This window comes from Populus euphratica, unplaced genomic scaffold (genome assembly GCF_000495115.2).
Source record: "Populus euphratica unplaced genomic scaffold, PopEup_1.0 scaffold184.1, whole genome shotgun sequence".
NCBI classification, from domain to species: Eukaryota; Viridiplantae; Streptophyta; class Magnoliopsida; order Malpighiales; family Salicaceae; genus Populus; species Populus euphratica.
Window position 1 is genome coordinate 90,556 of NW_011500065.1, and position 12,892 is coordinate 103,447.

At 35.5% G+C, this 12,892-nt stretch overlaps 2 protein-coding genes across 13 annotated transcripts; one reads left to right on the plus strand and one right to left on the minus strand.

Moving 5' to 3' along the window:
• Positions 1-1,614: 1,614 nt before the first annotated feature.
• Positions 1,615-6,485, minus strand: LOC105108207 (Acyl-CoA N-acyltransferases (NAT) superfamily protein). 4 transcript variants are annotated; one of them, XM_011002423.1, is made up of 9 exons: positions 6,357-6,484; positions 6,155-6,257; positions 5,858-5,937; positions 5,408-5,704; positions 5,097-5,173; positions 4,775-4,817; positions 4,621-4,689; positions 3,451-3,497; positions 1,615-1,887 (listed from the first exon to the last, which is right to left on the minus strand). In XM_011002423.1, exons 1-8 carry the CDS (start codon positions 6,426-6,428, stop codon positions 3,486-3,488), a joined length of 753 nt encoding a protein of 250 aa, XP_011000725.1. In that variant the 5' UTR covers positions 6,429-6,484; the 3' UTR covers positions 1,615-1,887; positions 3,451-3,485. The 4 variants fall into 4 exon arrangements, with proteins under 4 accessions (XP_011000725.1, XP_011000723.1, XP_011000722.1 ...); XM_011002421.1 differs by having other exon boundaries at positions 1,615-1,884; positions 6,357-6,483; XM_011002420.1 differs by lacking the exon at positions 1,615-1,887 and having other exon boundaries at positions 3,172-3,497; positions 6,357-6,483.
• A 552-nt stretch (positions 6,486-7,037) lies between these two features.
• On the plus strand, positions 7,038-12,759 carry LOC105108208 (TATA box-binding protein associated factor RNA polymerase I subunit C). 9 transcript variants are annotated; one of them, XM_011002424.1, is made up of 5 exons: positions 7,039-10,325; positions 10,590-10,947; positions 11,549-11,673; positions 12,015-12,177; positions 12,514-12,759. In XM_011002424.1, exon 1 carries the CDS (start codon positions 7,127-7,129, stop codon positions 9,887-9,889), a length of 2,763 nt encoding a protein of 920 aa, XP_011000726.1. In that variant the 5' UTR covers positions 7,039-7,126; the 3' UTR covers positions 9,890-10,325; positions 10,590-10,947; positions 11,549-11,673; positions 12,015-12,177; positions 12,514-12,759. The 9 variants fall into 9 exon arrangements, with proteins under 9 accessions (XP_011000732.1, XP_011000730.1, XP_011000731.1 ...); XM_011002430.1 differs by lacking the exons at positions 11,549-11,673; positions 12,015-12,177; positions 12,514-12,759 and having other exon boundaries at positions 7,038-9,890; positions 10,041-10,105; positions 10,200-10,325; positions 10,590-11,149; XM_011002428.1 differs by lacking the exons at positions 11,549-11,673; positions 12,015-12,177; positions 12,514-12,759 and having other exon boundaries at positions 7,038-9,890; positions 10,041-10,325; positions 10,590-11,149.
• Positions 12,760-12,892: the final 133 nt, after the last annotated feature.

A 12,892-nucleotide genomic window follows, 5' to 3' on the forward strand; every position in this document is an offset into this window, starting at 1 on the left:
GGTATTTTTTCAGGTATTTTCAAGTTAAAACAAGTCGAAAAATAAAAAATCAAGCTTTTTAGAGTTCTAAAACTTAACACCGATTAGAGACTGCGACGAGTCATTTGCTGCCGTGACAGGAGATATTCACCATTGATTTCATGGCGTGTAGCAACCCTGCTAGTGGTTTATCCATTGCCTAAAGTCAGTAAATTGTTTTCTAATACGCCCATAATAATAGGAAAACGACAAGTATCCAACCTTTCTTTGTTTTTTCCCAAGGAAAAAAACAAGCTTCGAAACTGCAGCAGCTTAATATCAGCACCCCCTCCGCCCCCCAGATGAACAACTTTTGTAAGGGCAAACCACAATCTTGGTCATGGCATTTAAACCCATGCTCGATCCAAGATAGCAAATAGTCTTGAGTAACACAAGAGAACAGAAACAAGACGATGATAAAAAAGAAACAGGTCCATACGCGGTTGTAATATATCCAACCGAATGAAAGTTCTATCTCTTAGAAAGTTAAATAGAGTAACTTTCAACCTCCACACGTACAAAACAATAGTTTTCAGAGCACCTCTAACAACTCAAATGACATGAATAGGAGAAACCTCAGAACACCAGCTAAAACTCAGAATTGTTCACATTATTATTAGGACAAAAAAGAAAACCGAATTAGGGTACAGCTCCGATAACAAGGTAGAACCTGCTATAAGCCCCACCAATCTAAACATTCGGTCCAAATTCTCCATGCCTCATTACAACTGACAAACAAAATCCTTCTCTGATATATACTAGGTTATCAGCAATTTTTTTTAATTTTTATCTAAGATAGTTTTTTTGAGCAACCTATCTGGACGATACTTCCTTTATCATAATTTCCCCACAATACTTTCCAAAAGAACATACTTTTGGTGGAATCAATCTTCTCCGCACAATATCTTTACACTAGAAATCTTGAACAACCCATCAATGCCCTCTAAAGTAACATAAAATGATCTAACACTGCACAAGCCTTTCCTAACAAACTTCCATACCAATCTATCATTCCTAGACCGGTTCAAGTTGATGTATCATATTCCAAAAATGTTCATTGTGCCAGATCCAAATCAAATAAACTTTTCCTTGAGAGTAAATTTTGACACCCACTTAGATCCCAATTTGCTATATCAGAAACCTTTGCTTCCATCAGGTTTCCTAGTGAAGACCTGGGCAAGTGCCTTAGTTTTATAGTCTCAAAAATGACATGCAAACAGCTTAGAAATTATGCCCAAAATTTTGAACTGCACGACCTTGAAATGCTGCTTTTTTTTATCATTCAAAATGAAGGCCTCTCTTTCACCATGCAGACCAGACCTAGAACAAGATTTATCTAAATTAACCAGAAGAAGAAACAGTAAAGAAAAGGAAATCTTTTTCCTGTACATTAGAACTAGCATGTAAAGCATGGCACTAACAAGTTTGAGACTTAAGGCTAAAGTAATGAGGAGATGTCAGTAAAACAAAAGGTTCTCTGAGACTGCAAGAACAAAGTGAAATTAGGCAATATCAGCTCCCTGGTATTTCACTCAAGTGACAGCCCACGACCTGCTAAACAGTCTCCCAGGCTTCAATATTTTGAGTCGCTTCTTCCATCCCACCATGCAAATTTTCATATACTTTCAAGCAACCACAGAAATTGGAAAAATTAGAATATACTGAATATCACACAATTTCAGCACAAACTAAATTCCAGTGAATGACTATTTCAAAACAGTTATCTATAATCTGGAAAATTTACAGCAAAGCTAGTTGAAAAAATCAAGGCTAAAACCTTCTAAGCGATGCTTTTCGAATTGAGAACATACATTCCCCTAATTCCTGGATTGCTGGAGTGCTAAACTTCTTGGAGATGCCAATGACCTGCCGATATTTTGTTGTATTAAATCAAGCATGAGCAAGAGAAAAGAGTCCATTCCAGTAATGAAATGTCAGAGGTTTAAAAATGTAATGGATGGAAACAAAAAGAAGACCAGGAAAAAAAAAGGAGAGTTATTACAAAACATAAGGAAATAGATCAAGCTAAAGTTGTTAGTGTGCTGACGAAGGAAAATATTCCAACAACGAAGAATAGCAGTTATGTATTTTGATAAAATTTTTACTTCAATATATGGGTTTCAGTTTAAGTTAATTGCTAGGTTAGGAGACTAAAAAATATCATGTTTTTTTCTATGGTCCTGAAATAATAAATTCGGGAATATTACCTAATTATCATATAACTGCTATGAGTCAGTTAAACCTGCTATAGCAGGTTAATGCTACTCGTTTAAATCATACTAGAAAATAATTGCAAATTCTGGGTGATTGGCTTAGCAATTTACCAATAATCGAGAGGCTTTTAATCCAAGGATGGATAATTTATTTGTTTCAATCCAAGGGCCTTATAGCTTTTCAGGATAGGTTCCAAAATTTTTAAAACGGGTCCACATAACTGCCAAAATATCATGCTACAATAGTTGTGACAATTTTTTATTATAATATCATCCAGGAGCTATTTTCTCTTTGTTCATACCCTCTATCTCCCCGTGGTTCAGAAGACTTTGCCACATGATTGACAAAATTAACAGCCATGCAAACACTTATGCTGAATGTCAAGTGCCATCCTAGAAGTTCACTTTTCTCACTTCCTAAAACTAGCACTTTCAACCAACCTAGCATTTAAATACTTTTTTTTTCATGCGAATTTTATTTAAGATAAATTTTGCAAAGGAAATGGTTTTGGAACATCAACAGATTTCACATAACACTTCCTTCATTTTTGTGTATTTTAGTGAACTACTTCTAAAAATTGGGGAGCAAATATTTCCTAGAAAAAAGAACTCTTATTTGTGTCAATGGATGAGTTTTTCTCATTCAAGGAAGTTCTTGCTCATCAAAGACAAGTGAGAAAACCTTGTCTTGCTCTGTGAATCATCAGCTCCCCCCTCCCCTTCCCACCCAAATACACTACCAAGAAATAAATGAGGGAGAAAAGCTCAATGCATTATTAGCTACCAACTTTTCGACACAATTATTTCACTTTCCACCAATAACCCCAACACTCTTTATAGCTTAGACCCTTCTGTTTACTTCATTTAGAAGCCAACAAAATTTATCAACACTCACATTCCAATCCTAGAGTTAAATCAATAGTACAATCACCACAATACATAGCGCAAACAGTTTAAATAAAACTGAGTTATTTAAACAAGATGCAATTTCACAATTCAGGATCAACTAACATAATTATAAGCCCACAACTTTGGGGGAAAAAAGAAAAGATTCGAAGTTCAATTGTCAATGACGGTGAAGAGCATCAGTCATCGAGATGGTTCATGCACAGAATCAAATTTAATGATTCTCTGTAATTAATCCATTCTATCTTGTATTTAAGAAAAAGGGAATGAGAAAGGACATACAGAAAAAGAAAAGGTTTAATTCAGAACATACATCAAGAATACACTGAAAAGTCATCTCTCTCCTGCTCATCCACTCCCCTGCATATAAAAAAACAAAATAATTTTGTATAATAAACAGGAGGATGAAAAAATCCTTCAATTAAAGTATATGTCAGAAAGAATTTGTATGAGTGACCCTCAAAAGCTTGAGAATCCCCCCCCCCCAAATTAACTGCACCAAAAAGAACCAAAAAGATGAAGACTTTTGTATCAAATCAGCAATTTTTTTGGGTTTCTTCCTAGTACTGCCTTTCCATCTTCTAAACAGCATTCCTAGAAAGCTTATTGCATCACGGCCAAATCAGAAGACTTTCGTAAATAAATCTCTGAAGGCCAACCGGTCAAGTTTGTAGTAGCAATGATTAGATAAAGTGCTCTGACTTCAAGATTTCTCTTCACATGTATTCCAGAAATGGGGATGGGCATGTGGATTCGGTTCCACATCATAGCACAGAATATTTTGTACTTCCTATGGGCTTCTAGTTTATTTTGTTGGGTGACTCTAAGAACAGCATGCTAAGGCATGTGCTATTTGGTGGTGGTTTACAGCTTCTCTTTGATTAGTAGATGGTTTTGCCGAACAGAGCATGTAATGGCCAAGAGTTGCACTAATGAGACCATCCATTGACCAAGTGAAGCATTTTTTGTGGAAGTTTTCCATCTTTGCAATTTTATTTCTTCAAGATGGACAAGAACATTTGATAAATGAAACGTTACATGTGCTTTTTTCACTAGTGGAACTTTTCATTGGTAAATATGATGGAATACATAAGTGGAAATCAACAGAAAAATTTGTCTCCGGAATGAACAGGGCAGTGCTGTTGATGACAATGAAGCCTACTAACCTATGAAATACATTGGTTAAATGAACCCCAGAAACAAACCCTAATTATAGTGCAGTTTTACTCTTTAACACTAACATTCAACCACACAATGCTAGCAATATATGGTAGAAATCTTCAATCATCTGTCTGTTTATTTACAAAGGCTAGCCATGTGCAAACATAAGCACATCAAAATTTTCTCAACATGCACGAAATATCAAAAACTATACCTGGAAGAAAGCTTCTTTTTCTATCCTGAATTCTCACACGAACAAAATGGCATGTGTTTTTAAGATTACAACATTATTATTCATAGAAAATAATGTCATAGTTTGTACCTCCAATATAGCTTTGGCTTCATGGTCAAATGCTTTGCAGAGAATCTCGTAACTCTTCTCAAGACCCATCTGTACAAGGAATAAAGCTCCTTATAACTGAGGGGGTAAACATAAATTTTAGATACTGTACATAATGTAATCAATAATTGCATACCAAGGGATCAACTCTGGATGGTGATATGCTTGATATTGTGTATCTGCATAAAAATGATATTGATGATGAATAAAAAAGTCTTAAAAACCATTTTTTTGTGGCAGAAATGATAAAGAAAGATCATGGATTGGTGGGAAATGGTTAGTAGCCTAGGAAGGAAAGCGGTTTCTTCTGGTTTTTAACTACCATTAGCATCCAAGTATACTCATTACCATTGCATTTTATCTAGCAAATGAGTGGAACTCAACTTAGATACTCAGAGCTAAATGTCACTAAATTTAAGAGATCACTAAGATAACAGTATTTCGAGCAAAAGACAAACCTCAGCTTACTTCTGTAGAAATTCATGGCTAATGCATTCGCTTTTTGAACCGTTAATACTACAGCACCCATGCAGCTCTACAGAAGATGAAATGAGTAAATTAAATCTCAACTATGAAGCACAATTAGCATCTAGAAGATTTAATTCTGAGGTACAAAGTAAAGATACTAGAGATTTACATGGCAGGGGAGAAGGATAGTTCATATTACTTGTATGCTGTTCAATTAGAAAACCTAGAAACATGGGTGTTTTCATATATCTCATTAGTTATTCACCATCATTAAAGAGCTACAAGAAAGAGCATTCAGCACCTTGCGAGCAATAAGCTCAATTAGTTGCATAAGGAATTTCCCCAATCCCTTCCCTTGGACATGAGACTCGAGCTGTATTTCATACACATAAAGAACAGGTATATCTTCCTCAAGAGTAAAGCGATAATTTACAAATCCAACCAAGGGGCTTTTATCTAACTTCATTGAAATTTCATCAACACTAGCATTTGGAGCCTCGTGAACAAATATATAACGCGCTTCTGAAGCAACCATGTCCCTACATTTCACCTTTTCTTCTGTTGACCACTCAGGACCAAACGCCATCTCCATATTGACCTGTAAATTTCAAACAATTTAGGCAATTCCACAATGGTACTAACACAGAATCTCCAACTGACATGTTTATAGAGCACGTGCAATATGAGATCACAGAAGCCCAAAATAACAAAAACAATAAGACTCTTAAACTCATTTTATTTTATTTTTTACCTTAAGGAGGTTTTGAATGTACCGCTTTACAGAAGAGGAAAGTTTATCCCCACTTCCAGATTCTAAAAACACAGACAGACCTAGTAATCAAATCATGACAGGGATTCAGCTTTCAAAAACATAGAATTTGTAAACAAAAGGAACCAACATGCTAAAATCTAATACTAAATAACTAGAGTAAATCAGCCAACTCAATCATCCAATAAAAATGCACTCATAAGAACCAAGTAAAGAAATACAAAAAAAATAAAAATCAACCATATGAACCAATTTTGAGCGAGGAACTAAGGATTATACCGTTTCTATTGTAATGACAAAATGGTTGGAAATAAACAAGATGGTCCTTCTCAGAAGATGCTGCTTTTATCAATTCATCAATTGCCTTCTTCTTTTCCAGTATCTAAATAAAAAAATAAAAAAAGACTGAAACTTTACATCTCGAAATCCCTTAAAAGAAAAGAAAGAAAGCCTTTTTTTCGTGTTGTTTTTTGGGTTATACCTCTCTGCGTTTAGCCTTCTTTTGTTTGCTGCTAACAATGTTGCTGTGGCTCGCCACCCCCCTCGACTCCATTATTTTTCTGCAGCTCCACTCAAAGCTCACACTCCACAATTTAATTACATCTTTCAGGTAAACTTTATCTTTATCCCTATAAAATCATTAATATCCACTCTTAACCCTATATTTTAAACTTTCCTAATGTTACCCTTGTAGTTTTCAAAATAATTCAAAAATTCCCCAAACCATTAAATAGCCAACTTTTGAATTTGGTTTTTATTTTTTAAATATTATTTTTTATTGTGATATATTTTAATATATATTAAGACTCCTTTTTTTTTATTTCAAAAATATTTTAAAAAAAGTTTAAATTTTAAATTGTTTATTTCAAATTAGAGTTTTTATATTTTTAGACCGTGATGATGTGCTGATGTTAAAATTAATTTTTAAAAAATAAAAAAGTATTATTTTAATATATTTTTAAGTAAAAATATTTTTAAAAATAACTTTTATGACATACTCAAAAACACTATTAAAGGAATATACAAGGGAAAATAATAAAAATATGAAATTAGTGGGTTTTAGTTAGTTGTGGCTAAATTGAAACATTCTGAAAATATAGGGATAACAATGGACAATTTTAAAATAGAGGGATGGAAGTAAAACCCTTAAAAACGAGAAACCTTAAGAGTTAAGAGGTCTTGGAACCTCTCGTATCTTTGCCACCCTTCTGTCTCTCGGAAGGGTTTTTGGTCTGCCTGAAAGACACGACCATGGCAATGATCGAGTTTTCACAAGAATGGAAGTCAGGATTTCCAATAGACACTGTGTCTAAAGCACCACTCTTACTCTCAAAAGAAACCTCAGAATCCCTTATTGGTCCACTTATCTTCAACCCAATCCCTGAATCACTGGCACACCTCTTCACCTCTCCTGCTCTCGCACCTCCTCTTCTAAACCCACCACCCCATCTTTCTCTCACAAGATTTATCTCCACTTCAACACTCGCTGACTCTCCTCTCCCTCACTCTACTGCTTCCTCTATTGCCTTTTCTTTTGGCCCCCAAGATCTACACTTTTCTTCTCCTTTGGTAGCTTATCATAGACTCCAGTTCCTTAAATGCCCACATGATGATACTGTTGTTGTGTTTTTTTCCACTGGGACTAATCTTGACCGAGTTGGGTTTTTGTTACTTTCTGTTAAAGATAAGAGCTTGGTGGCTACTGGGGATCAAAAGGGTGGGATTTTTACTGCTAGTAAGAGTTTGGGGTCAAAGATTGTGAGGGTCTTAGTGAACCCCATTGAGGATGATTCTTTTTTGAATGGTAATTATTCCTTTTCTGGCTCTTTTGGTTATTTGTTAGTTTATACCATGTATTCTGTGAATTGGTTCTGCGTTAAATATAGTGAAAGTATGAAAAGGCCTGTTTTGAGTTATTTAGGTTGTAAGAATTTTAAGAGTTGTGGAATTGCGAGTGCTTGTTGGAGTCCTTATATAAAAGTTCAGAGTGTGGTTATGTTGGAGAATGGTGCATTATTTTTGTTTGATTTGGAAGCCGATTGTTCCGATATGTATTTTAGGGGTGCTAAATTGAAAGTTTCGTGGGGTGATGAAGGTAAGTTAGGAGATTGTAAATGGTTAGGGTGTGAGTTTAGTTGGCATTGTAGGGTTTTGATTGTTGCACGGTCAGATGCTGTTTTTATGATTGATTGGAAATGCGGTGGTTTTGATGTGACTTGTTTAGCAAGGATTGATATGTTTAGTGCATATGCTCTTAGTGAAAGGGAACGGTTCCTAGCTATGTCCAGGGCAGTTTCAGATAGTCTTCATTTTGCTTTGGTTTCTGAAACTATGTTAGTTATTTGTGATGTGCGCAAGCCTATGATACCATTGTTGCAATGGGCACATGGTCTTGATAAGCCATGTTTTATTGATGTGTTTAGATTGTCTGATTTGAGGTCCAACTCAAGGGATGACACACATGACTGGGCGAATTCTTCAGGTTTTGGCATTATTTTGGGGTCATTTTGGAATTGTGAATTCAGCCTCTTTTGCTATGGACCATCCTTTCCTCCTCGTAAAGGGTCCACTGCCTTGGAAATTTCTAAATTTTCCAGTTGTTTATATGCTTGGGACCACCCTTCAGGTCTCATGTTATCAGGTGATGATTGTCAACGTGGAGATTGCCTTGTAAGAGAACAGTTTTGGAAGGAAGCTCTTCCTGAATGGACTGATTGGCAGCAGAAAAAACACATAGTGTTGGGCTTTGGTGTTTTAAACAACGATCTCTCTTCATTGTTGTTTGAGCCTGATGAATTTGGTGGTTTTGTTTTAATTAGATTGATGTCATCAGGAAAACTTGAATTACAGAGATATTGTGCCTCATGGGAATTGGTTAAAAATATAGAAGTGGCTCAAAGAGATCCAATGCTGCATTCAGAAGACAACTTACTTTACTTCATGGGTGATGAGGAATACAAGGTCCCTAGAAAATTTAAGTATTTTGAACTGAACTATCTACATGCACATTTGAATGGCAACCTTTCTCAAGTTCTCGATTCAAGCATGGCAAAGCCTTGTGAGTGTCCTCATGAGAAGGAAATGTTCAGCCTAGAATTTCATGAAGTATTGTGCAAGAAGCTGAAAATTTGTGGGTTTGGTCAATTTAGAACATCCCCCGCCATTACAGTTACATTTAATGACATAAACTTGCCAACAAGCATCCATGAGGTAGCTTTGAGGAGAATGTGGGCTGAATTGCCAATGGAATTCTTACAACTCGCCTTTTCCAGCTATTCTGAATTGCATGAAGTACTTTTGGATCAGAAAAGGGTTGCTTTGGAATTTTCAGTTGTTCCAGAACTACCTCAATTACCTCCATTTTTCTTGCGGAAGCCTTCAAACCACAGCAGTAGGTGTTCACGTAAAGTGCAAAGTAGTGATGCCCTTGTGGGTCCAGCTCTTCCTCTCGCTTTTTTGTCTACGCTTCATGAGCTTCGTAATGGTTGTCCAAATTCACAGGAAGAAACAGGCGGATTTTCATCAGAATCGGAACTCAACGTTCGATGCAATGAAGTTGTGCAGGTGGCCAAGGAAGTGGCTGTTTCAGATTCCACAACCAAGCTTCAGGATGATAATGCTATCTCCCTTGATGATGACAGAGATGACTTTTTGGATCATTCTGAAAAACCAAAGTCTTTCCTTCTATACCATCCAACTGCATGTCAGCTCTCTTTTCAAGTTCACAAAGAGGATAATTGTGTGTATCAGGATGACAAGTTTGCTTCCATGATTACAAAAGTGCATGAGAAACAGTCACCTCATCCTGAAAAGGTGGAAACTTTCAAACTAGAGTTCTTTGATGATCTGTGCCCAATCGACTTGAAATTTGATGCTCGTGAGGTGAAATTTAGTTCACAAGAGTCGAAAATTTCAAATTTATTGAAGAAGAACTTCTCAAAATGGCAAGAGGAATTCACTCCTTATCGGGAATTTTGTTCCCGATTTACATCCCCTTGTGACAAGATGGCCTAATGTAAGATTTCTATTGATTGCAATTTCTACTGCTTATTTCTTCTATTATGGTTGTTTCGGTTTCTTATAAGTTCATCCCTTTTCCCTTTAATTTTACTTTTTAAAACATCTATCCAGCTGATGCTTGCAAACTGCAAACATTATTGTATAGTTTCTTTTCTTTTTTCTTTTTCTCCCGGGACCTCGTTCTTCTCATACTTGGTCTGATGAACAGAGGTTTGTGATCTGTGCATAACGCTCCACTTGCAAGTTATGTTATACTGATTCTATAGTTTGATGGTTTTCTTGCAATTCCATTATTTACAAATAGCGGGAGAGTGGTGATTTTGCAAAGCAGCTGCACTGAATTTGCATCAATTGAAGGCCTTGAATATCGATGAACATTCTTCCAGTTTGATTCATGTTTTTCTCATACTTGACTTGTGCAATCCTCAAGGTAACTGTGAGTATGAAATAGAAAAAGTCTACGGATAAAATCTGCACTCAATAACCGAGAAATTACTTCATCAAAATTATTTTTTTTAGACATCGGTGCAATATCCTTTTTTTGTGTGTGAACCAATCAAGGATTGGAATTCAGAAATGCTAACATTAATTGACTGTAAAATCAGAAAAATTCAAATTGTAAGATAAAATAGTAAAAGCATTTTTACTGAATCTGCTTTTTCAGTTGTTTGACCCACGAGAATTGCATATGCAGGTTCCAGTTCAACAGGTGAACTTTCCGGACTATCCATACTTGCAGGTTGTACACCTGGTCCGTTGAAAGCCCATGTATTTCAGTTTTAGTTGAAAATATTGTGTTTGAGGATCTATACTTCGACACAGTATCAGTTTATAGGATGGTTATGGCTCATCATGGGACCTCAACTTATTGAAAGAGGAGGTATCTGGTCATGACATTGACATAGCAAGATGTTCAGTTCCACTGAACTTTTTACGTTGTACATACCCCCAATTAGTTTATAGAGTCTCAATTCCAAGGCTTCTGAATCTGTACATGCTATATGATTCGAGAATTCCTTGCCTGGCTATCTTGGTGCTTCTACCATTGACAGGTTGGTGTTGTACTTAATTCCAGTTTATTTTCAGACGATTACAGTAGGATTTCAGGTCACCCTGATGTGCATTATGGAGTACAATATTGAGTTAAGTGCTGCATGCTATGACTTCTCCTTTTGTAATCCTGACCCTAATAGTAAAACACCTTTGAGAAATGTATCATCTATCAGCTTAGTTATATTTTAAATAGTTGATGCTGAGTTATTTGGTTATAACCTGTTCTTCAACTTCTCAATTTCTTTAGTTTCATTGCTGCTTTTTACATTTTTTTTAATCACATAGGCCTTTGGATGACCTGTAAATAATTGGAATTCCAGAATTTACTGAAGCAACTCTGCACCCATCTTGCTGGGATTAATTAGGAGATGTTATTGTGTGTGTAATTTTATTTTTTTAAGGCAAAGAAAGTTTTTAAAAGGCAATTTGAAAAATATACTGTGACGTAAAAACAAACACTCATGCTCGGTACGAAACTTCATTTATCATTGGATTATATTTAAAAAAATACAAATTTAAATAAGTAAAACTTTTTATAACATAGTAAAAAGGATAAGTTTTCCAAAATCTGATCTCATGTGGTTAGCTTAGTCGTTCCAGGTATTAGTAGAAGCTAAATGCAGTTTAGATGAATGGCTTTATCATGAAAAGAGGAGGGGGGTCAAGATTTCGTGACAAAACGATTGGATAAGCATGAATATTGTGAGAGCCTCTTCTGCTATTTGGTATGACCATAGCCTTTTAATTCTTATGATAACCGTTTACCTTTATTTCTTGCATCATATTATAATTTAACCGCAGCAACTACTACTTTAGATGTTATTTCTGTCCGTATTTTCTTTGTGCTGTTCTGTTCATGATTGTCTTTGATTTATTCAGCTTGATTTTATAATTCTATAAACTATGTCATTGAAAAAATTCAGGGCTTTGTTAGTATTGCCCTTTTGGATATTGGAGGCAATTAATATCTTATTTCTATCAAACTCATCCCTTAATTTTAACAAGGGAAGATCACTTTAGGCTCCTATAGCCTGATCTGTTTTGAATGGTTTTGTTTCATGTGTAGCATATCACAAATGAGAGAGACAAAATGGTAAACATGACCCTGTAACTTGAAGAATGGATGCTTTCACATCTTCACACAACGATTCTCCAGAACTAGCTATTCAAGCATGCTGGACTGTGTTCTGAGAGAAATTTACTTGAATGGATCTCAAGACACAACACAGGTTTGTTATGGCAACCACATCTTCAGGGTGTTTATGATTACAACATAACATAAATTAACCTTGTTATGATAATAACTTAAATTAAGCAGACTTAATTCCTCATAAAAATATGTTTCTCATGTTGAGAATTGACTAAAATATATTCATATCAATTCAAGCAGTTCGATCCTGGGAAGTCCAGATTGTCAATACACTCGCACTGTAAAGTTCAATTAAACAACAGGAATGGCATATAGAAACAATTTGATACTGATAATCTTAGTTAGATATGTTGAAGAATAAAGTGATGCTTACTGTCTACACATTACACCTGGTTTGCATTTATCCAACAAGCAGGTGAGATATATCTTGGAGTGCAAATGATCTAACATGAGAAACTGATAGTGCCTTCTGGATAACAAAATTTCCAAAAGGATCCACAAGGAGCATGGAAGCACCTCGATTGCTTAGGAACTCCAAGATTATTTGCGTGGATTGATCCTCACTTGTTGTTAACAAGCATTTCTCCACAACATTACTTCCATACTTGTTACAAGAAAGAGCAATGTAACTCCCTTCAAACTGTGCGAGGAGATTTTGTGATTTGTGGCATCTTTAAATACAGAATATGTTGCACTACTGTTCAGGGTGTTTAGGGTGTTTATGGTTACAACATAAATTAAGCTTGTTATAGTAATAACATAAATTAAGCATGAATCAGAACATGGCATTAATG

Excerpts from the sequence above, each read along its gene's own strand:
- LOC105108208 (XM_011002428.1), top strand. The coding sequence starts at position 7,127 with ATGGCAATGATCGAGTTTTCACAAGAATGGAAGTCAGGATTTCCAATA.
- LOC105108207 (XM_011002419.1), bottom strand. The coding sequence starts at position 6,428 with ATGGAGTCGAGGGGGGTGGCGAGCCACAGCAACATTGTTAGCAGCAAA. Across the intron at positions 5,705-5,857 it reads ACATTCAAAACCTCCTTAAG|GTCAATATGGAGATGGCGTT; the intron begins GTAAAAAATAAA and ends TGAAATTTACAG. Across the intron at positions 5,174-5,407 it reads TTGAGCTTATTGCTCGCAAG|AGCTGCATGGGTGCTGTAGT; the intron begins GTGCTGAATGCT and ends CATCTTCTGTAG.